The sequence below is a fragment of the Hippocampus comes genome, unplaced genomic scaffold (assembly GCF_001891065.2).
Source record: "Hippocampus comes isolate QL1 unplaced genomic scaffold, H_comes_QL1_v1.1 scaffold155, whole genome shotgun sequence".
Taxonomy (NCBI): domain Eukaryota; kingdom Metazoa; phylum Chordata; class Actinopteri; order Syngnathiformes; family Syngnathidae; genus Hippocampus; species Hippocampus comes.
In genome coordinates this window covers 1,071,371-1,096,056 of record NW_017804967.1, presented here as the reverse complement: position 1 = coordinate 1,096,056, position 24,686 = coordinate 1,071,371, and the positions used below count along the sequence as shown (strand labels likewise).

General features: G+C 42.6%; 2 protein-coding genes and 1 long non-coding RNA gene across 3 annotated transcripts in view; 2 read left to right on the top strand and 1 right to left on the bottom strand.

Moving 5' to 3' along the window:
* The first annotated feature begins 8,160 nt into the window (after window positions 1-8,160).
* On the top strand, window positions 8,161-10,342 carry LOC109526418 (uncharacterized). The gene is made up of 3 exons (XR_002170331.1): window positions 8,161-8,482; window positions 8,948-9,017; window positions 9,831-10,342. It is a non-coding gene; the product is annotated as an uncharacterized LOC109526418 (long non-coding RNA).
* Window positions 10,343-11,903: 1,561 nt separating this feature from the next.
* snx18a (sorting nexin 18a) lies at window positions 11,904-21,358 on the bottom strand. The gene is made up of 2 exons (XM_019887668.1): window positions 19,582-21,358; window positions 11,904-12,367 (listed from the first exon to the last, which is right to left on the bottom strand). Exons 1-2 carry the CDS (start codon window positions 21,002-21,004, stop codon window positions 12,114-12,116), a joined length of 1,677 nt encoding a protein of 558 aa, XP_019743227.1. The 5' UTR covers window positions 21,005-21,358; the 3' UTR covers window positions 11,904-12,113.
* A 2,075-nt stretch (window positions 21,359-23,433) lies between these two features.
* LOC109526397 (ADP-ribosylation factor-like protein 15) overlaps window positions 23,434-24,686 on the top strand; it is a 104,650-nt gene continuing 103,397 nt past the window's right edge. Inside the window, exon 1 of the mRNA XM_019887701.1 lies at window positions 23,434-23,880. Within this exon, the coding sequence (XP_019743260.1) occupies window positions 23,869-23,880 (12 nt within the window). The 5' untranslated portion in view covers window positions 23,434-23,868. The remainder of the gene's footprint in view (window positions 23,881-24,686) is intronic.

The window sequence follows — 24,686 nt, the reverse complement described above, 5'->3', positions numbered from 1 at the left end:
CATAAACGCAAAATGTGGTTTCATCATCTTCCCCAAACTCGAACAAATGTTTTGGGCAACATAATGCTGCAAGGCTTCCACGTAATTAGGAAGTGGTGAAGTTGTGACACTTCCCTGACAGTTCAGATTTTCAGTCCTTTAAATTGGTTGATAATATCTCAAATCAACAGGGGAAAAAAAAGAAAAAAGAAATTGACCCTTTTTTAGGCATGCTGGGTTCCCCCCTCCGACAGTGACGATATGTCAACTTGCATTGATAACATGACTCATTTCCTGCCCCGTTTGTAAAAAGCACAATCTGACCACTTCCCTCTTCGTGATCTTTGAACACACATAAACACCTCCGTTTCGTTTCACCTTAATTTGGAAGCATAATGATGATGCAGTGCTGCCTCTTTAGGACCTGAGAGTCAGGGTTCAATGTTCCACTTGTACAGCGTGAATATTCACTAAATTAATGATCCATCCATTTCATGTGGGGCACTTTGGCTTGCCTTCGTCTTGTATGACTGCAGACATTTGTACAATGTCCAGTCGTGAGGCACTTAAAATGGTGGCCATGTGTACGACCGCTTTTAAGGAAAATGTCAATCTGACATAAAGTGACTTTTTTGCGTCAATGGTGACATACTGTAGACGGATGTAACAGAGAATCCGGTCATTTTTCAAAATAAAACATCTTTCAGATTCCGAAATAAATAAAACGGAAGTAATGTAAGTTATTTATTATTTCTGTGCGTCTCGGTACCAAATGACCCACGGACCTGTACCGGTCCGCAGCACGGGGGTTGGGGACCACTGCACTACGTGACATAATTTTGGTTGCCTCTTGGCAACTCTGAGACAGTCATGGGGAAAAATCCAACATTCGCTGTTCTTATTAGTCCGTCCTGCTGCTGTTTAAATGGTACCGCCCATTTAGCACCTTATTAAGACCACCAGAGGGTGCTGTTGTTACTACTAAACGTAACATGATGTCACTGTAATGATCGGTGAAATACAAAAACACTTGATCACTGAACACTGTGGCAAATGGTAGCTAAGTGATTTTGGTGCCCGAACAATGGGAATTTCTGATATTGATTAAGCTGCTGTTTTAGCATTTCACTACGCGATTTTCAAAACTCAATTGACTACTGATGATGTTTTTTTTCTAAACTCAGGTATCCCCCCCCCCCTTCCGACCCCCCATTTGTTTTACTTTGTATTTTTTTAATGTGTTGCAAGTGGGCTGCTCCGAAATGCCATGTTCATAGGCCCGATCACGGATTAAAAATTCAATACGGTTCATTTAATACACAATTTTACTGCATCGTGTTGTTACTCGTAGCATGTGTGAGAACAAATGTTTAAAGTTAACACACCGTGTAATGCTCGCTTTCTTTCTGATGGGATTTCCCTCATTAGCCTTTGTTGTCATCATGACTCATTGAGAGTCCACTTAAGCAGAAAAAAATGGACTGAATTATATCCTGGTATTTATGATTTGGGATGTTTTAAAGAAGAGCTGCTGTTGATGGAAGGTACTGAATAATCACTGGAAACTTTTTGGAATGGACTGATTAGAATCCTCTACCCCATGCACATTATTCTAATCTCTAAATGATGTAAACCTACATGATGTACAATGCAATATTTTATTTATACCATATTTTTATTAAACCACTTTAAATGATTGTGTTGTCTCCCCAACGGGCTTTAAAATGTCTCCCTTAAGTCTTCTTTAGTAGCTCTTAGGATCACTCTCATTACAAGAAGCACTTGATAATACCCTGCGAGGGATCTCTACACTTTGTACTAAAATGAGGATAGAAACATATTCATTACTATTACCATTATCTGTCTCATTTTACTTCCCCAAGTATTGTTAGCAAAGACAATATAATTATGCCCCTTTTCCAATGCATGTCACCTGCTGAGCACACCCCAGTTCTACTCACAAATGCTAAATTAGCTTAGCGTGGGGTGTTTTAGCCCTGGATGTAGTTTTATACGTCACTGTCTAAACTTCGCTGCGCTAGTAGTTTATTTTCTTGCTGCCCACAGTTTCTTCTTGGATAAAATGTCTCCCTTTTAAGATGATTTCCTGTCTTTACTCCTCAAGAGTAACGAGAAGTAAATACAAGAGACCCTCATCAGCCTCCATTTTGTTCTCTGTTTAGTCTCCCTCAAAGTGCAATGTGGTTTTTACTGTTTCCTGTTAGAAATTGAACCAGTTAGTTGACAAGTCAACATGACAACTCAGGCTTAAAGCTTAAACGAGTTCTCATCGCCAAACCAGATTCTTCCTCCACCCCTCATTAATATTTTAAAAAATGGCAAGATTCTTAAGCAGATAAGTGAGAGAGAGAGAGAGAGAGAGAGAGAGAGATATCCGCCTCCCCCACCTATTTCCTTCTGTAGTAGTTTTAAGTGGAAAACTGAGCAAAGGAAAGCTGAAAAGCGGTCAGCTTTTAAAAGTCTGACTTCTTGACCTTTTCTTTACATGACAATGAGTCATAAACTTTCAGCACTGTCAGGACCATTGTTTGCTTTATTACATATGCCACATGAGAGGGCCAGCATTCAAAGCAGCTCTCACTGTGGAACAGGTCAGTTGTTCGTGTGGAAAGTGTTCTTGTACAATCCGTCTGATGACTGTAATTTAAGGGTTGATAATTGCGGGTGCGCACCAAGACACGACAACGCAGAGTGCTTTTGACTTCCACGCTTTAATGAGGTTTCACACTGAGGCTTTATTGAACTTCTCCAACCTCTGCGCTTGCTCCATTTCACTTCCTAAGAGGCCTCTCTCTCTCTCTCTCTCTCAAATACACCATTAGGAAGCCGTTCTCTATTTCTCTATTTCTCTTTCTCTCTCTCAAATACACCATTAGGAAGCCGTTTACCGGTAGTTTGTTCCTAAGAGCCAATCAAGGCGTGTAAAATACTGCAGAGGCGTACAGAATGTAACACGTCAGTGTCAAGGGCAGCATGCGCCTGGCGCAATGTCAATGTAGCACAAAAAGACACGGATTCAGCGCTAAATGGCTTTCTTCTGATTAGCTCTGCTGTGTAGTTCATCACTGCTACAAATCATCCTAAAGATCCATGTGGCTTATGTACTGCTCTTCCCTAAGGGTTGCCTTTGATTGAAACTATTAAAAACAGATGCCCTGCGTGTGCAAGTTGGCACTGATTCCGCTTCACATTTGCCTTTGAAAGGTACACTAGCTTAACAGATATCTGCTAGCCGCTAACGCTGGAGCCGTCGCTATACACTGGCATCAGGCGCTGTATAATACAATGTCAGCGTTAAGTATATATTTTTTGTGTCGTTAATTCGTGACTGAACTTGATTTCAGAATGTAGTGTTGTTGATGTCAGCGGTAACAGTAATATAAGCACCAAATGACAGGAAGAAGAGTCAAGTTAGCTTCAAAATAAAAGTCATTGATGTTCATATATTGTTTTTTTGGGGGGATTGAGAAGGTTTATTTTGAAGTTGGCCATGCATAGCTTGAACAACTGTTGTGCGGTCGTCTTGACTTGGACTCCCTGATGACTTGGCCATGCATAGCTTGAACAACTGTTGTGCGGTTGTCTTGACTTGGACTCCCTGATGACCGTGTAGGCGTGTACACCAAATAAGTGGGTTACCAGAGGCAAAAAACCCCCCAACAAAAAACGAGGTGCTTAGTAATCACACGCAAACTGATTTTATCAACTGGATGCTATTATATGTACACCAAATAAGTGGGTTACCAGAGGCAAAAAAAAACCCCAACAAAAAACGAGGTGCTTAGTAATCACGCAAACTGATTTTACCAACTGGATGCTATTATGAACAACATGAAGCTAAAAGTGGGCATGTTGCAATCTTTACCAATTCCCCACAGGTGCGATGATGCCCTTGTCATCAGGTGTCTTCAAAGAGTGAGTAGTTTTACTCTATTTTAGTTTGGTTATGGCGTTCTTAACTTGCCTTTGTACTTGTGTGACAGTTCGACACGATATCAACATGGTATCGTGCCTTCAGAGTTTGTGCTTGTTTTATCACAGTGAGTTTTTGTTCAGTTCACTTATTTTGTATGGGAAAGAGTGGTTTTATAATTACAATTAGTCTCCAGTGTACTTCTCTTTAAGCTCATTACATACTGAAGAGAAGTCTACCAACGCAGTATTATATAAGCCATTAAATAATTCCCAGCAAGACTCGAGGCCTTTTTCCCTCCGGTTGTTCCTCCTCGTTTATTTTAATTAGTGTGTTAAATGAAGCTTTGTGATGGAGGCTAACCTGGGAGAATGTACTGTGGTCCACAAAGACCCAAAATAGAAGAAAGAAAGCAAACATGAACATGTTGTGTATATTTTGGAGATTAGTCAGAGAGGTGGAGGCTTATTTGGGTGAGAAGGGGCGCGGGGGTCAGTCAGCGTTTTGTCATACGACATGAATGAGGCCCCCACCAGAGAGAGACGGCTTCCTGTGTGAGGGCTGTAAAAACAAAAGCAGCACTGCAAGAGCACACGTTGCTCCAACATTCCAGAAGCTTCTGCCAGGTACTGTACAGGACAACCTTCCCATGATGCATTGCCTACAATCCAAAACAAAAACGTGTTGGAATCCAAACATGAAATGCTGCACAAATACAGAATTTTGTTCCTGAACAATAGGATTTGGAAACAATATTCACCATTTTTATTCATCTAAATTTCAGTCTTGCCTTCGGATATGAGTAACCTGAGTTATTTTTATTTATTTTTTTGCTTTGACTTGTAAGTGCAAATTTGAAATACAAACATGAATCAGTAAATACACTTCCATCTAGTAGTTTACTGTCAAAACAAAGAGAATTAGTCATGTATTAAAAAACAAAACAAAACACATAGCTTAGCCTTTAGCCTCTATCTTAAGGCTAATGCTAACATTGGCAATGATTAGCATCTATGTGGCTGTGTAACAACCCTTTAAACTATATCTGTCTATCTATATAAATACACAAACACACACATTGGTAGATTTACAATAATGTAGCTAGCGTGGTAGGTGTGTATTGTAGTTCCGGTCGAATTAACGGTGGCTTTTTTGCATGTGTGCGGACTCATGTTTCCCATCAGTTTCCCATCAATATGTGTGATGCACATATTTAAAAATACTTCCTCTTTTTCTGGGTTCATCATATCACAAGTCCTACATTTATGTGTCAGCAGACATCCTGAGCGAAAATGGTTCACAGAATTTTCAGAGCCGGGTGTCATCGTTGCATCATGCGGTCGTGCTGAGGTTGGCGGATGATCTCACGGGAGTGCGCTGACCAGGCCCACGTGTTTGTCTAATCTCACTTCCTGCTTTGTGTGAGGCCACCGAGGAAGAGGATAAGGTCATTTACACTTGGAAAGGAAAAATACAGCAACCCAAGAGCTTGTTTGTAAAATAGTTAACTCAGCTTTAAAAGAGGATGTGAAAAGATGCAATGCCAAATCAGTTTTATTTGCTAATAATCCCATGTTGACAGCAACTGTGACAATGTTGTTCCGCCTCCAACATCACTATCGCCGGCCTCGTCATGGCCGATAATAAACCGGTTGTCATCTGGCCATCACACAACAGCAGATAAGCACAATGACCACTTTCACTCTGACGTGAGTGTGACTTGATATTTGCATACCTGCAGGAATGGACAACAACTTCTGCATTGGGAAACTACCAATTCTCATGAATTTAATTCAAAATAAAATAGACCACCTTTTTTAAATTATAATTATTTGTATTTTTTAAAAAGTATTTATGGATTTCACTTAACATAAACACTCTTGTTTGTATTTAATATATATATATATATAGTTGTCTTTCTAGACATCACTTAACATAAATATCGTTTTGAAGACAATGATTGAATTTGGGGACCTCATACAGTCTCCTTAAGCTTAAATGTGTTGCGATCCGTATTTTTGTTTTGGCTTGTTTTTTGGGGGGGAGTAGTTGTTGGTATTGGTTTTGATGCTAGATAACACTTGTGCATGTGAGGAATGTACCCTCATTTTTTTTCTTTGGTGACATAAATTCGTGACTGGATTTCCTGGTTGAAAAACACAAATCTCTCCCCTTCCTCCGTTTTTTTAATTTTTCATGTAGTCAAAACGTGACATGGCGCAGATGTGAGGTCACCCGGAATGCTCCATTTCAAGATCCAAACACTGTAGTTCCTCTTTTGACGTTTTAACATACAGTTGTTCGCTGTTGTCAAATTTGGTCCGAAGATTTAACGTGTGGGACAGTACGACACTCGACAAAGTCAACTCCCTCCTACATTGATTGAAAACGGATCCCATCAGAATGGTCCGTTCAGCTTTCGTACATGAAAACCAACGAGCCTATTCGAGCGTTGTTGCCAAACAAAATTGAAGTACCAGGTGATAATGCACATTTGGGGCAGATATGCTGTTACTGTGTGTGTGTGTGTGTGTCCATACAGTCCACGAACCATTTGCTAGGGACCAGTGAGCTACAGTACAGTATGCATGTTCTGTATGCTATGCTAAAATAAGCTAGCTCCCACTTAGCTGTTAAAAATTAGCCTAACGTGAAATGTTATGTCTGTGGGGCTGGTCACAAAATGAAGAATGTTTTTCGGTGCTTTCCCACAATCGCACCTCCACTTGAAATGTGGCACGGCCAGATCAAGCAAACCCATTTCCTTTCGTAAGAGAAAGTAGACACGCTTCCAGTCTCGGGCTAGCAACACGGCACGGAGGAATCAGCGGAATAAAATAATTTGTGGTGGAATATGTGTATGGACAGGAGTGGCGGACCTGAATCCACCGAGGGGAAGTCATTTATGACATAGCCTTGACATCTTGCTCGTGTGTGACAGCATAAGTGGGCTGTGATTGAGTGAGGCGCAGAGAAGAAATTACGAGGCATTTTGTTGTTTTTCTTGGGGAAGCAGCGTGGGTGCAACAGGAAGCGACGTGGTGACATTGATTAACTATTCTGCTTTTCAGTGCCAGCCATTGACGGAGGAGACATGCATCCATCTACTGTATTTCTTATATTGTCCACATTAGGAGTGCGGTGGAGCTGGATCCTTTCCCAGTTGACTTTTGGGCGAGAAGTGGGCTGCACTCTTGCCACAGGGCGATTTAAAATTGTATGGCTGGCATAAAAAACCCGGCAATTTATACCTTGATGAGTTATATTGTGGTTTTCCTGCAATTTGAGGTTCTTAACATCCATCATGAAAAATGACGCCAGATTTTACAATAAGGAAAAGGGACAGAGAAATAATGGAGCGCCCCTACTGGTTGAAAACTGGAACTGAACCTTGATTTCTACCAGCAATCTACTGAGAAGATTAAGATGCCTTTTCCTGACTAAATTTCACCACTATGGGCAAATTCTAGTTTTAAAAATGAGGCTAGCATGTATGTTTTTGAATGTCAAGTCTGGTTTCATGCTGTCATCTTGGAAAATGGGTGCTGACCCAGTGGTTGCGCTGCCAAAAATGGAAAAATGAATGAAAAATATGTAAACAGCACATTTTAATTTGAGATCGATGTATTTTTGAGGATTAAAAAAAAAAGTCTTTAATTTTTAAACTAGCACATTGTTTTTTAAAGATATGTTAATTTGTTGTTTTTAAGTTTGACCCATAAAAAAAAAAAAAACTTGAGCAAGACATATTTTCTCGTGTTGTAATTTATATTTGAGGTTTCAGAAAAAAAATTCTACCTCTTGTTGAGCCTAACGCTTAAATCATAAACAATATGGTTTGTTGTTTTTAAGTTTGACCCATAAAAAAAAAAACTTGAGCAAGACATATTTTCTCATGTGTTGTAATATATATTTGAGGTTTCAGGAAAAAAAATTCAACTTTTTGTTGAGCCTAACCCTTAAATCATAAATATACTGTATGACCATCTTACATTTATTATTATTTTTAAAACCTGATGTGCACGAGCAATAAGAGGGCATTCGGAATTATTGCAAAAAAAAAAAATCTAGAAAAGTCACGTGCATCTCTGATGAAAACATTTTGCAAAACGCTTGTTCATCATACTGAGAGTTCCAAATGTGTCTTGATAAAAATCTATATTCATTATCAACACCATCCTATTTCTCGTAGCAACCCTTCCTAATGGCAGTGAGCCCGCCTCATATAGTGCTGAGCGCTTCTTGCAAAATGGGGGGAAAAAAAGTCAGCGGCGGGAGATGAGTCAAGGTTAAAAGGTCATCGTACTTCTGTAGCGCGTCTGCCTGTGTTGTGACGTGTGTCGCCGCAGCATGTCTGTTTCGTTCTGAATCAACAGTTTCCTGCTGTTGTGGATGACGCTGTATGGAGATTTTATCTCACGACTTTCCACCCATTCATTTTCTATCGCGCTTGTCTTCGTTCGGTTCGAAGGGATGCTGCAGTGGAGTCTATCCCGCATGACTTTAGGCGCGACCCTGGATTGGTTGCCAGCCGATTGGTTAAACAACCACTCACAATCCTATTCACAGGTAAGAACAGTTTTGAGTCATCACAATCAAGGCAGAATTGTTTTTTTTCCCCCTAAATAGTACGTCATACAAATACACTGTGACCTGTGCACAAAACACCTCTGAGCAGGTCACAAAAGTGAGAGCAAATGTCCCGGCATGCGTTGCATTTCTCAAGCAAATGTCTCCAAGCCCTGCGGGAGCTGTATAAGCCGCAAAACCAGAACACCCATTTCCTAAGGTGTTGGCAGCTCACAGACGAGAAACAAGAGGCCTCAGGCCACTTAGAGTGCATCTTGTTCATGACACAATTATTTTTTTTACACATTGAAGTAATGGGCCAGCACAAAGTTGGGAAAAAAAATTGCCACATGATCTCTCGGGCCTAAACAGCATACTACTACTACTACTACTACTGCATACTACTACTACTACTACTACTACTACTACTACTACTACTACTAATGATCATCATTTTCTATCTAGTATGCAGTGGTGCCTTGGAGGTACGAGTGACTCGACCGACTCGTTTTTTTCCACCAAACCCAGAAAACAGGTGAGCTGTGATGTTCGCAAGGGCACCCTGACTCCAATTTCAGTCGACAATAGTGGATGATATCATGCCAAAATGGCAGCGCCCAGACTGATGAAAACGGATGGATTCATTTCCCTAATTCTTACTCCAAAAAATGCAATAGTATCACAATACTGTTCAGACTACCGTGGCACATATTGAGAGAAAAAAATCTTGAAATCCCCTTCACAACAACCACATAGCTGAACCATTCAGACCGCTAGCTCAATGCTAATGCTAAACGGCATCTATGTTGAGCAGCACAAAACGGTTCAGCTACATACTGGATCTACTGAACCGTCATATATTCTTTATCCTCTGCAAAGAATGAGCAACATCAGTGCCGTTTGTAGTTGAGGCATCTCAGTGGACAGGAAGCTGTGTCCGTCTGCCCTTTGCCGCCTCCAAGTGGCAAAGGCAAGTACAACAGGAAGAGCAGAAAATAGGCCATTTAATTAATGCAGCACGACAAAAACGGTTTAATTATGTATAATTATGCCCGATGACAGCTGGGATAGGCTCCAGCACGCTCACGACCCTCGTGAGGATAAGCGAATTAGAAAATGAGTGCATGGATGGATGAATTATATCATTACTATATTTACATATACTTTTTATGAAGTACAAGGGTGCCCCATTTCATTGAAAACACATCGCAAAATTTTTTTCTTGGATTTTTCGGGGGCGGCTGGAGCCGTCAACAAGCTAAATTTCACATCATAGGTCGAGTGCTTGTTTACAGCAGTTGCGACGACAGCTGATAAAAAAACAAAATAATAAATAAATCTTCCCCAGATGTCGGTGACGTCTTCCTGTCCGCCGCATGCCGTCCGCCCACTCCCATTTAATGCGACCCGCATGTTCCACCCGGCCGGCGTCAGCACATCTGAGGACCGGGCAGGAAAACACTGACGCGGCACAGAGGCGAACGTCCCACCCCTGCAGTGCTTTTGCTGTCTACGCGGCTATTTCACAACACTGGAAGCCAGGGTTGGGCCAACTTTTGTGCTCGAGAGGCACGTTTGATTTTTAACACAGACAAGCGTGCCAGGTCACAAGTAAACTAAACACAGTTAAAATCTGCATGCCGAATAATTTCATTTTTAAATAATTTTTAAAATTCTGAATTATTATGACAGTGATACTTTCAGAAGTCTTAAAAAAAGAGGCTTCAAACTGTCATTGCCACTCCCACTTTTGTGATCACGCCAAACAAAAAACAGAATTACATTTTGCGGATGTAAATTAACCGCGTAGCTCTGCCTTTCAGCCTTCTAGCGTAATGCTAACATGTACTAACAATGCATGTAGACCCCGCATGTTCCACCCGGCCGGCGTCAGCACATCTGAGGACCGGGCAGGAAAACACTGACGCGGCACAGAGGCGAACGTCCCACCCCTGCAGTGCTTTTGCTGTCTACGCGGCTATTTCACAACACTGGAAGCCAGGGTTGGGCCAACTTTTGTGCTCGAGAGGCACGTTTGATTTTTAACACAGACAAACGTGCCAGGCCACAAGTAAACTAAACACAGTTAAAATCTGCATGCCGAATAATTTCATTTAAAATATTTTTTAAAATTCAGAATTATTATGACAGTGATACTTTCAGAAGTATTAAAAAAAGAGGCTTCAATCTGTCATTGCCACTCCCACTTTTGTGATCACGCCAAACAAAAAACAGAATTACATTTTGCGGATGTAAATTAACCGCGTAGCTCTGCCTTTCAGCCTTCTAGCGTAATGCTAACATGTACTAACAATGCATGTAGACAGACAATAGAACGTTACTCTGAGGCATATATTCCCTGCGAAAACCGACTACCGATGCACTCGTAGTAGTGAAAGTCTTCGTTTGTCTGCATGCCGATATTATACTACCGTCCGGTGGCCACATCTCACACACAGGAGGAGCCACAATAAATACATTTTCACATTAATACAAAAAAAAAACTGTGTTTTTGTTGTTGTTGTTGTTCAGGAGGGATTTATTTCACAACCTCAATTGCGATGCGACCGATATTGTGTGTGTTGGAACAGCACAACAAATGTGAGTAGATCAGACGAAGAGCCCTGCTGAAATTCAGTTTTTCAAAAATTCCACAAGATTCTAATTCACCGAGAGGCACCTGCAAATGAAACATCCCGATATCCAATCAAACAAGGCGGTGGTGTTTTCAGCGAAATACTTTAGTTAAAAACAAATAAAACAATTTCAACATGTACAGTATATAAAGCTTGAGTGACAAAAGGAGAAGGCACAGCGAGAGGACGTGTAAACATTTTCGTCTGGGTTAGCTGCAGTAGTCTGTTAATAAAATAAGGCTGGGGGGAAAAAAAAAGGAAAAGTGAATCCTGATCACTTCCTGTGCGCCAACCTGATGCCGTTTACATTAAACAGAAGGCCTAAAAGTTGCGTTAAATACAGGGGTGTCCAAACTTTTTCCTCTTAGGACACCAAAGGAAAACTCCAGGGTGTAAGGCCCACTTTGGCGTTGAGCGACTTTAGATTTATCAAACACGCTAAAAACATTCCGTCAAGCAACCATAGGTTGATTTGTATATAATACGGTTTTTAATTTGTTTCGTGACCACACTCGGTGCCCAAAACATTTGTATCTCAAATCATCGTTCGTCTTTGAAACGAGTGAAAATATTTTATCCGTTTCCAACATCCCCACAAAAAAAAAAAAACAACTTTTCATAATGTGCTTTTTAATAAGGAAAATAGCACTCTATGGTATTGTAATTTATAAAAACAAAAACAAAACGTAAATCACGAAACCGTTTGTGTAATATGATTACTGAAATACAATACAGTCACCAGGTACAAGCGAAAAAGACTGATAGTTTTTCGGAGATGATAAAGAATATATGCCCGTGGGTGTTTTTGTTCTAAAAAAAATGGACGACAGGCTTTGAATGTCCCACGTGGTCATAGTTTGGACACCCCTGTATTGACCAAACATATTGGTCCTCCAAGCCTCGGTTGCACTTGCCCTCCTTGAAAGTTCTTCCGAGCCGTAGCGCCTCTGTTGGGCCTTTTCAGTCAAAAAACAGGCATAGGGACACGCATGAGGCTACGCGGCGTCGTACTTGCGTAGGGCTTCCTCCAACGTGGCGGTGATCTTGTGGAAGAAGGCCATCTGCTGTGTCAGGAAGTGCTGCATCTGCGCCCGGAAGTCCCGCACGCGGATCTGGTGGAAGTGCTGGATCTCGGCCAGCGTGGCGCATGAGATGATGTTGCAGCGCTCGGTGATGCCCTCCGCCTGCGCCGCCTCCATCTTGCCCTCCTCCACGTGACGCTGGCTCTCCTTCACCTTGGTCAAGGCGCCTGCTCGACACAAAATATCACATGGAGAAAGGTGGCTATCAAGACAAATCTGCGTACCGTAATCCGCGTACCGATACCCAGTATCGGTACACGTGCATCCCCTACTATCTACATATCTATACAAACCTAAACCTTATTTTCTCAACTGCAGATGGGGAAGGCATCCTTTGGGGGAGGGAGGAAGTATTTATTTGAAGAAAACTGCATGTATTTATTCAATTACATGTGAGGGAGGTCTTTATTTTTCCCAAAATAGCATTTACTTAACTGCAGATGGGAGAAGGTTGATGCAAGAAAAGCATTCAATCACTTGCAAAATTAGGGAGGTCTTTACTTTGATCAAATCATTACCTTTTTTAAATTTATTATTTATTTATTTATTATTTTTTTTTAATCAACGACAGATCAGATGTGGGAAGGCATCCACTGGGAGATTTGTCTGAAAATGATATTTATATACGGAACATTGAGATGGGTAGTCTTTATTGGTGTGTGTGTGTGTGTGTGTAAAAAAAAATAAATTACATTTTCTCTTTAGTCAACTGCAGCTTGAGGTTGTGGGCACTATAGAAAATGAATGGATGTATGTGATTAATTTATTTCAAAGGCTGTTTAGCCGCTTTGGTGGTTGCTGCTGTTTTGGTTAGCAACACGCTTTAAATGGGATGAGCAGTTTTTTTTTTTTTAATGCGGTACTTGGCCTATATTTGGTAGAGGGGTTTACTTGTCTTAAACGGAAGACTAATTGATGCATGGCGTCTCATAGAAAGATGGCAAAAAGTGGTATTTATAGTTGCGGTCTGAGATAAAGTCATGAGGGGAAAACAGCCCACACAAAAAAAAAAAAAAAAAAAAAAACTTGCATGCACATTCTTGACCTTGCTGCCACAGTCTCAAATGTAATATCTAACTTTGCTCACGCACACATACGAAGGTGAATTGTGAAAGCTCCATTTAAGGAAATGTTCTGCGCCTACCAAGGTCAGTGGCTATTTCAAGGACAAAACATCAGCAGCGCTTCAATTTGAATAATGACATCATCCTACAGTCCATTCCAATCCATACGCCGAATCGTTACAAAGTTGAAAAACATCGAAATCTTGCTCCGCACGAGTGGGAAGATTTGCATGTGAGTGACGAGTTCTTGCGGCGCAGGCAGATTGAGACATGATGCGTCGCAACCTCGCATGTTCACACTGAAACCAAAGTGGAGCAACTTCCTTTTCAAACACAATCCACACACATGGCTGTGTGTAAGGCATCCTGTTGGCCAAACCAAGGAGTCAACAACAACAACAAAAATGTTCGGTTTGAACTAAAAGTCGCATTTCTTTCATGATCTATGCCTGTGAGGCACAGTCGCTTCCGAAAAGTAGTCCAAGCTAAGAACTATGTTAACCCTTTCATGCACCCTGTAGCCTGATAACATGGTCAGCTGTCCGCTGTAGTAGTAAAAAAACAAAAACAAAACGATTACACCTGGACATTCACAGTTGAAACATTGTCACCGAATAGCATGAGAAAGCGCGCCCAAATTGGCCGGTATTTCTGAGCATGGCTGAAGTGAAAGCAAGACAGTGCAGCTCTTGTCATTGTTGGCTCAGGGTGGCGGTCTGTGGTGGGCTTAAAGTCACACTCGACCAACCTCCTGTGATGGCCTGTTCGATAACCTTCAAAGCATTTTACGTGCGCTCTCAGCTCCAGCCGTGCACTTAAACGAAACATTACTAATTTACTAAGCCCATCATGCCAATGTCCGGTGTTTTCACACCGGACCGAGTAACAGGACAAAAAGTGCTATTGATTCATTTCTCTCCGCTTGGTTGAACACAGCCGATTGAAGTGAACTGAAGTCCGAAGGCAACAATAAGAGAGTAAACACAGCGATCCAAAACGCGAAATACTCCGAACCCTCTAAACCAGAGGTCCCCAACCTTTTTTGCCCCACGGAGCGGTTTCATGTCAGACAACATTTTCGGGGACCGGCCTTAAAAGGCTGGATTGATACAACAATATGAGATGATATGACCTTCATGAAAAGTTTGCTATTTTTGAAATATAATAATAAACACGAATCATGACACGAGGAACGTCATATCTGGTCGCAACATTCTCTGGTCGCTTTGCTCACGTTGAAACGTGCCTTCAAAATAAGATACGCCGCAAATAAAAAGTGCATGAAAAATACGACTCACCATCGCCGCTTATTTTACAGAGTAGGCTTGGTGCGTGTGGATTTCCCCTTGAGATAAAGCCGTATTTGAAATAGGACTCCTGATACTATCCGTTAAATGTAGCCTTCTCTTTCTGGAAAGTCGCAGGCTCCGCTTCTGTCTCCTGGCTGGGCCTTTCCCCTTCCCGAAAAACTTTTCAAAGACGTTTGTGTTTTTTTAATTCATTTTGCGAGCTCCTGGGTTTCCATTTCCTATCACGTGATCGAGAAGCGCGCATTCACCTGCGTCAAGAGTGACATAACGTAGACTGATATAAAAGAGAATCCGGTAATTTTTCAAAATAAAACATCTTTCGGATTCCGAAATGAATAAAACGGAAGGAATGTAAGTTATTTATTCTTTCCGTGCGGCCCGGCACCAAATGACCGGTGGACCGCTATCGGTCCGCGGCCCGGCGGTTGGGGACCCCTGCTCTAGACGGGAAAAACCGACGATTCGATACGCATCTCGATACATGGGCTGCGATATAATTCAAGGGTGGTTAATTTTTAAGTGGAATGAATCAATGCAGTGGGATTCAATTTTTTTTTGTTTTTTAATATTGTCGTTTTCCCATTCTTTTCAACAGTTCTGCACCATGGCTTGAGCTATACACTCCTCCACCAAGTTGAGTGAAAATTGGCCTCATGGATTTTGCGGGATCTATTTGAGAGGTGAGTGAACGCGTCCTGTCCAGGGAAAACCAAGACAACAAAGTCCTGTTGTGGTCACAGATTGTGGACATACAAGTTTTTTCATTCACTCCAAACATTTTAGACAGTAAAAAACGGCTGACTGATGTCATCCATTTTATTACAAAAGTTCTTTGATGTAGCTGGGACAGTTTGGACATTGCATGTATGCAACATGCTAACTATGCTACATACTTTCATAAGACTAAAAATTTGAACATCATCTTTCCTCAACGGCTCCTAAGATATCGTTTCAGTGCTCCTTGGCCATGGATAGTTTTCCACTGGCAGATGTTTGACTGTATGGCCCACCAAATGCCTCAGTGGAGATGTCTCCCATGAGGGGAGGGGCGCAGGTGGCACTGAGCCCTGCTGGGCCGAGTTTATGTAATCCCTGCTTACATAATACTCAACTGGTCGAGCGTGCGACCTGAGGGACAATCCCTATCTCATCACCACGCTCGTCCATTAGGGCACCGTGGTGCATTTGACGGCTGTCGACTCGAGTGTTTCTCACTTTGCCGATGACAGAAAACTGGGCCTTGTGTGATTTCGCTCGGCAGTTAATTCATGAAATGTAAGGGGTGGACATTCCATCTGACCCCATTTCAGTGTTGTTTTAGCTGGCGGACCGCTGTAATCCCGAGCCGCAGTTTCTTATCACTTTAAAGTTTACAAGTGGTCAGAGCGTGATTATTTTTAGCTTAACAGCCAATAAGAGCGGCACCAAAGTCAACGGTTTGTACTTGTAAAAGCACTGCAGGCAGATTTGGAACAAGAAGAGCAAAAAAAGGACTTAATGGATTCTGAATCCTTTGAAGGAGATGCATAGCAGTTTGCGGGATTCAAATGTGAACTGGATTTACTTTGTAGACTGCACGTCCAAGTGTCCATTTTCAATTCGGGGCCTATACATTGAATCAACAATCAAGGCATTACAGGAAGTAAATTTCCTATTTAAAAAAAAAAAAACTTCAAAAAACATTGCTCTAAACTACAGATTTCCACTATATATTGTGACTTTCCACAACACGCAGGTGCAGACTAAATGTCAAATTTTAGGTGAACCGGAGCGGTAGTTTGGCAGTGACGGCCTGCCCAATTTTGCCATTTTTGGCAAAGAGGGGCGTGAACGCCGTCCTTTAAACCTTACTTTGACTCCTTATTGGTGCTAAACTTAAAAAAAAAAAAAAATCACTGACACTTTTATGAGTTTTAGAGAAGATGTGAGGGTTGACGTTTCATGAAAAGTTTTGCTAAGGTCATGCGATCCACAAGGTCATATGGTAGGCCAAAAGGTCAAGTTACTAAAATATGCACCGATCTTATTGCAGCTTTGGAATCCTTGTTGAAGTCACTCCCCAACAATAGTAGTTTTGTTAAGACTGAGCCAGTACTTCCTGAGGTCAGGGTTCAAACGATGGCGGCCACGCGCCTTTTTTGTTGAAAATGTCAAAATTCAGCAGGCCGTCGCATCCAAACCCCTGCTCAGAATTACCGAAAATTTGAAATTTAGTCTTGTTCCATCACGATCAACAAATTCACCAAGTTTTATTCAAATCAAAATCTGCTTGGTTAAAAGTTTCAGATTATTTTTTTGGGGGGTGGGCGGTGGGGTGATTTGGCATGGGACAAACCTGACGCAACAAGAAGCCAATGCGGTTAGAGAATAAATAGCACTTAAAATGAATAAACATGCTGGAGTGGAAACACATCCGCTTATGACCAAGATCAGCAAACATCCTTTTGGCTGGATTTTTTTTTTTTTTTTTTTTAAAGCCCTCCGGCTATCACTTTTAATTCCTGCTGTGAGGTAGATGTCATCATGACGGTCCTGGGGATATTAGTCATGTTGTCGCAGCATTCAACATGGAAAACTGAGTCACCTGTGTCAGGTCAGCTGACGACTGAATGTTGACACACAGAGCTCCTTATGATGGAGTCAATGGGCTCAGTGTCAAATCGGAGAGTCAACGACGTTACTTTGGAATGTAGGCGGTTCGTGCAATGCATGACCATTTTTGTTTAAGTCAGGCCGTAGCCCATTAGCGGTCTGATTGTTTTGCAAACATGAATTTCACCGGAAAACTGGGCGAGCCCTTTTCCACACCTAACGGGTCAAAAACGTACTTGACGAAGAGCAACCGATATCCAACCGTTAGCAGGGGTGTCAAACTCATTGTTTTGTCGCGGGCCACACAGTAGTTACGGTTTCCCCTCAGAGGGACGCTATGACTGTGAAACCATAGACATTTTTATTTCCCACATCATATTATTATAGCTATGCCACGATTTGATGGAACAGCTCATTTCGAATTGAATGAGTGAAGAGTTCCAGTACACTTTGATGTGATCACTCCACAATGAGTCTGCCTCCGTTCTTCCAAAAATCCAGTTACATATTGTGAAAAAAAAACCCAACAGACAGTCGAAAACCTCCACGCCAGAATTGGAGCAGCTTCTGAAAGCTCAAGCTACTGAACGTGAACACCACGAGACCTTCGGGGATGAATTATTAATGTTGCATCCAGTCGTGGTATTTATGTTTGGTCAGGGATGGATGGAACATGACATCACAAGGATTAATTCACATTATCCTCTTATCTTTTCTTGGACCCGTGGTCAACACGATGCTTTCTCCATGGTGCTCAGTGATGGCTGCAAGGCGTAAATAGGTAAGGTGAAATGGGGAGTGGCGAGGTAAATATTTTCCTCCCCATTTGGCAGAAGTGCGCTGGGAGAACCTGGCTATCAAACAAGATTGTCCGCAAATTGCATGCAGTAATCTCACAACCCCCATGCGGCTCGCGACGTGCATGAGTGGTTGTGCTCTGATCATAAACTCCCTGCAAGCCGATAACGTATGAGTTACATCTGCCGGTGACATGCTACCGGGCGGTAGCGAGTTAGCCTTTTTGATAATAACTTGGACCATTTCTACCACTACAATGCACAATTAGCTATGAAGCTATTTCCACAACCCGAAAAAAAATACATCTTCCCTAAAGTGTTACGTGTTTTTGTGTTACTTGGACTATAATGTATGCAGGGAGCAAAATCGTGGCAAAACTTAAACATGCGATGTCGGCGCTAATTATGCCCAAATGTGGCGACAAGATTTTTACACTGTTCGGCCACATTGGCTACAAGACCCAGCACCAACCCTGGTTAAGTAAGGACTTCCTATCCTCTCAGAAGGTCGTAATTGTGGCTTTATTGCAACAAGTGCCGCATAGTGTACATCCTCCTCGACAAATGCATCAATTGTGTGTCATTGCCGAACAATGTTGCCTCTCAGGAAACGACCACATAGTGAGAACTATCGGGGGTTTCGCTTCTTGTGGGATGTTGACCTCGACCGACTTTCTATACAATGATTGGAACGCATTAGGTTTACATTAACGTATGTCACTGGGAAACAACCTCAAAGTACCACTGCAGTGGTGCCTTGAGATACAAGTGACGGAACTTCAAAACTTTGGCAAATCGGGAACAATTCTGAAAAAAGAGTCTTCAAGATGTTCACTGCCAATCTCATCTGAAGTTAACTGACAAACTAAGCATCAAAGACAATTACAGCTTGTGTCTTTGAAAGCTTAGCCTTTAGCTTAATGTTAACGCTAAATAGCAACTGTGTTGCAGTGCTAATAACCCTTCAAGCAAGTTTGAATACAAAGAGTTCAGCAAAACATGTACGCAGAAGATGTAACGTTACTCACGGTCAGATAGTCTTGATTTTCTCTCCAGAATCCAGACACTTATGAATTTATTAGCTATTTTGCAGTTCAAAGTTGGATGTTCTCCGCTTTAACGCGGTTCCAGACAGACTTTTGTGAAAAGTGTACTTGAACAACCCAGCATTTAATTCCGGTATAACATGGTTACGTCTCACTCTTATGTTAGCGACGAAATCAGCATGGCTTTGCTATCTTTCCTGATAATCCCTTCGTGAGAATGATACAAGCTAGCCTGCCGAAGCCTGTTGTTAGCTAGCTGTTGTGGCCTAAGTATTCTCAGTTTTGCTATTCAATGTGTTTTAATGAGGAGCAAAATGCTAATATCCATAATTGCCCAGCCCTACCACCTCCACTTGATGGATTGGTTTTGGTTTTCAAGAAGATCAAAGTGGCAGCGTAGTGAATTCGTGGTTAGCCCATCCGCCTCATAAAACAAGAGGATAAGCGGAATAGAAAATGGATGGGCAGATCAATGTCAGGGCGGCCCTTGCATCCTTCGATTATTGTGTACACTGTCCCGGATAGAACTAGCTTAAACACCGCTGTTGTCGAGCTAATGTAAAGTGTGTTACCTTTCTGGACATGGATGATGTCCGGGTAGTTGGCTAGGTGTCCCTGATAAAGAGCCAACAGGTCCATGATAGGGTCCAGATCCTTGTTGGGCTGATCTGCAAAGTAATCTCCGATGGATTCAAAGGCGTCGCCCGTGAAGGAGATGGCCTGGTTGAGTCCGGCCGAGTAGACCTGCTGGTCCATCTCAAAAGCCTGGCTGAGGACTTTGAAGGACACGCCCATCTTGTGGTACTCCTTCCGGAATCCGCTCATCTGCTTGCGCGCAAACTCGCCGGCGGTGGCGTTCAGTTGTAGGGTGCTGTCGTCCAATCTCTTGGTGAAAGCCTTGAAGCCGTCAATCTTGCTCTCCACCTCCTGGAAGTCGAGCGGCGCTGCCGGCGTGCTGATGGTGAGGAAGAAGTTGGCGCCTACCATCTCGTCCTTCTCTGCCTTCCTCTTACCCATCTTCCAGGCCTTCTCGTCCGTGCTGCAGGTGAGGAAGTGCTGGAACACGTCGCAGCGCGCCAGCACCGGGTGGCTGGTCATGTGATTCATCCACCAGATGAGGCCTTTCCGCCTCTTGGAGATGAAGTCCTCCTCGAAGCGCCCCGTGGCCTGCTTCTCTGGGATGTGAGGCACCGAGATGACGGGGAACTTTTCCACCAGGCGGGCATACAGCCAGTCGAAGTGCTTGTAGCGCCTGTTCACCTGCTCCTGGGTGTGCGTTGGGGTCAGCTTGTACGACATGTAGCTCTTCATCCCTTTGAACTTGGTCTGCTTGGTGGGGTCGTCGATGGTGCAGGTGAACGGGTACGGGTTCTCCTGCCACTCGGGACCGTGCTGGCCCATCACCACGCATATCTTATCTCCGTCTTTCACAAAACCCGCCGCCTCACCCAGCACGAAGGCTTCACCTCCGGACTTGACGAAAGTGGAGAACCGATTTAGGTTCCGGCTGACTGTCGCTGAGCTTTTGGGGTGCTGTCCTCTTGCCGTGGAGCACGTGGAGACGCTGTAGGTGGAAGCCCCGTTGCCATCGAAGTCCCGGTAACGGTTTCCCGTAGTGCCCGGCTCCTCCGCTACGGTGGAGTTGTCATCCCAGTCGTCATCCCAGTCATCATCGCTGCCCTGGCTGGGCTGCTGGTAGGTCGGTTGCTGCGCAGGGGGCGGGAAGGCATTATCCACTCCCGCCGCGGATGGCACGTTGGCGTATCGGGACTCGGATTGCGCATCCCCGAGCGTGTTGTTGTTGTCCCCCCGCAGGATCTCCACGTAGGACGCGGGGAAGAGCCCCCTCTCGCCTTTACTATTCGTACCTTCCAGCCAGCCCTCGATGTCCTGCTCGCTGTACAAACTTACTATCTCGTTCTCGCGCACCGACACCTCACCGGGATTCTCCGAGTTAAAGTCATAAATGGCCCTGGCACGGAGGAGCGCCGCCATGCTTGGAATGAAGCGGGGCCACGAGCAAAAGGGGGCGGTGGGCTAAGTTCCGAGCGGCTGGCCGGAGCCGTGGGGGGGGGGGGCGGTTAGAGAGCAGCGCGGCGGACAGTCCCAGTTAGCTCCCCCTCTCAGCCCGCCACTAAGTATGTACAAGGCAGTACGCTTCTTGAAACGGCACGTACAGTACCCCTTTTAACCCCAAATACTATAAAATGGACGTTTTGGTCTACCGCGGGAAAGCTGCTCCTCACCTCCGGAACGCCTTCGGTCCTCTTCGGACGCTGCCTGCTGCCTGGTGCTGCTCAGCAACAGCAAGTCGGCCAGGCTGGCTAATCGAAGGCGGAGCTGTGATTGCTTCTCCCACCCCCCAACGCACACACATACACAGACATCGCTGGTTTATTAAAGGCGGAGCTCCTGATATCCCTTCACCTGTTTGAAAGCTACTGGCTGCGAGAAAATGATTAAAAATAACCTTCAAATATCCTTCAAGCAAGGGCAGGTGAAATCTCTAAGAGCGGTCTAATAGATACTTTGAATGCCTTGGCAGTTCGGGTATTGTAATGTTCTTAGAATTTAGCTGAAGTTTGGTTTTGCGACCATATGCAAGACTCAGAGCGCAAGATTTTTTTTCCCGCTCAAAAGTAGAGTACATCAATTATGTTGAGAAGGTATGTAATATTAATAGGCCCTTTCACAAAGGCGTTGCAAGGAAGGGCTCAAGTATGTTTTAGCTCAGATAGACACTGCCATCTTGTGGTTTTCTGTAATTTTGCGATTTGTAGTTAAACGATGACGGATAAAACACAGGACTGCTAATACTACTTACTTGCAATACTAATACCGGTAGTACGACTTTGTATTGTTTACTACTACTGCATACTGTTTATATTCTTGTAAAGCAAGTTCCATGTAGATACAAAAGTACATGTTCTTAATAGTATGTCCAGGTATCTACTGTACTGCTAATGCTTACTAATGCTGCTTACTACCACATTTTATGAATACTTACTACTTATTGCTGCTACCAGATACTATAATGTATTTATTAAATACACTATGTTAGCCAGTGTAGCTTTTTTGCTTCTTGTTTTAGTTACATGCCTCAAAATATATTTTATTAAACCCTATTATTTAAAATTTGTAACATAATTGCCCAATTACACAATACAGGTGAATATACTTTTCACTAGAAAGATGAGTGGAAACTCAATAAACAGCAGGAGACCAGATAATCTGTTGCATATGTACTGACGTGTAGATTTTAAAATAAAAATGTTCACTTTTTTTTTTGTGAACATTATTATACTTTTCTTGCAGTGACGTATTTCCGTGTTTTATTTAGCAGTAAAGTCAAGTAAATTCCTTGTCATTCACACCAGAAAGAAGTGGACTGAGGACACCCTGTTCACTTCTCCATGAGCTATTCATGGATATTGCCCTCATCCTTCCGCACATAAAATATTGACCAAGATTTTTTCCTCAAGGGGAATGGAAGAACTGTATTCAGTAATAGAGCTTACATCACACAAGTACAATTGTTTTTTTCGCTTTTTATTTTTTTAAACTGCTTATATAATGAAAGCCTCGTGTCATTTCTGTGTTTATTCTCATTCGCTGTTTTGTGCTCCTTTTGTCAAGCTAATTTCACTCTTGAGAGGTCTTTTTGTCCAGCAGACACATGAATTTAGTAAGTAAATATTTCTCTCTGATGCAAGGGTAGTAAAATGTTACTATGCTTGAACAAATTATTAACATTGTACATGCTCAGCATTTGTGGGTTAATTTTTTTTCTGGGCATACATATTAACAAGGAACCAAACATGGACTTTGCACTATCTCTCAAAGTACTTTCCGTGTCATCTTCCTTCTTGTATGTGTTTGCGTAATGTATTACAGTACCTCAAAGTTCACAGCAGATCAGATACCTTGATGTGCTTCAGTTCATTATTGTGTTTTGTATTGTAGTTGTTCAGCTCTGCTGACCTTGAGTATTTAAAGATATTTTTATTTTTATTATTATTAAGAATAGTTATACAGTATTCCACAATACGTTTGGTCTTCATGTTTGTATTATTAGTCGATTTATATACAATACATCATTACATTTCTCAATTAAATATGATCGAGAAAGGGCTGTGAATAAATAAAGTCATGAATTAATTAATTATTATGATTATCCAATTGATTATATTTTCTATTTTTAATCGCATGATATTTCTATTTAGTACATGCTTTGGATAAGTTACAATACTTTACATGAATTTCATATTTGAATTCATAAGTCAGTGGAATTAAACATTTGAAATAAACGGGAAACTAAAAGCGATAACAGCTCCCCGATTGGATTACTTTTTCTTGATACCTCCCCTGGGCGCATTTCGTTTCCGAATCAACACAGTCTCCATGTGTTTGGTCACGTGAGCACGCTACGCGCATACGCCGTCCTGCGTGACGTCACCGCGGAGGCTTCGTCGATTTCCTCAACTAAACAAACCAGCCAACCAAGCAAGCAACCAACCAAAGCAACTGTTGTGCTTGCTCTTGAGTGTGTGTGACAAAAAACCGCGAGCCCGAGTGTGTGCTCCAGGCAGGAAAACGCCTTCGAACCGACCAGCTTCCCCTCGCTCGCGTCGACCCGGGACGTCGCTGCCTCGTTTCGGTGTGCTTTCAGCAAGCGGCGGGGACGGTGAAGAAGAAAAGCCGCGAGTGCTAGCCCACTGAAGGCTCTTTTTACACACCGCTGTGGCTTGTCGGAAGGCGGGGAATACAAAGCGACGTGTTGCCAGGACGCTCCTCTTCTAACATTTTGGACATTTTCGTCAAAGTCTGCTCGTGTTGCTGGGACTCCACAGTGGTTGCACATGGATTATTTGGTGAGTAAATATGCCAAAATGGAGTGGCGTTGCTGCTTTTCTGCCTTCCACTATGATGACGCCTTTAGACGTTGCTGTTGTTCGTAACAATGGGTCGCCCAGGTATGCTGGAATTACGGGGGGGATCCTGATGCTAATGAGCTTACTGATCCAGACAATCTTGTTCCGCGTCGTTTAAATGTGTTCCCAGGTATATTCACTGAAGTATGTTTTTAGACGAATTTTTAGGTTTACACTCTCCACCGAACTCTTGAACCAACAGCTGTACTCTGTGTTCAAGTTACAGCTGTGCCTTGAGATACGTACTTGATTCGTTCCGTACTCTGTGTTCAAGTTACAGCTGTGCCTTGAGATACGTGCTTGATTCGTTCCGAGACGCCAGTAACTCACACCTCAAGCAGAAATGTTTGGGAAATGTCAATAATACGTTCCAACCTCCCCAACGTAAAGGAACATGTTTTTTTTTTAATCAAGGAAAATAGCACTCTGTAATCTTGTACTTTTTAAAAAGCAACGACTTATAACGTAATGTTTTGATTGGCCCTGAAAAAAAATACTTTGTTCTTATTTTTAATTTTCCGGTTAAATAAATGATTTGGTCAATTGCATTAAAGAGGATACAAAGAATGAAACCGTTTGCTTATCATTGATGTACAGTAATTCGTGCTGGCCTTCTGACCTGCCTGCCTTGGCCACCAGGGGCAGTAAGAATACAATCATGCAAACCCAAGTGAAGAATAGAATCACAAGCGGTTCAATCTGCTGCTTTGAGTTTTTCATTGAGGATAAATAACAATGCCTGTGGT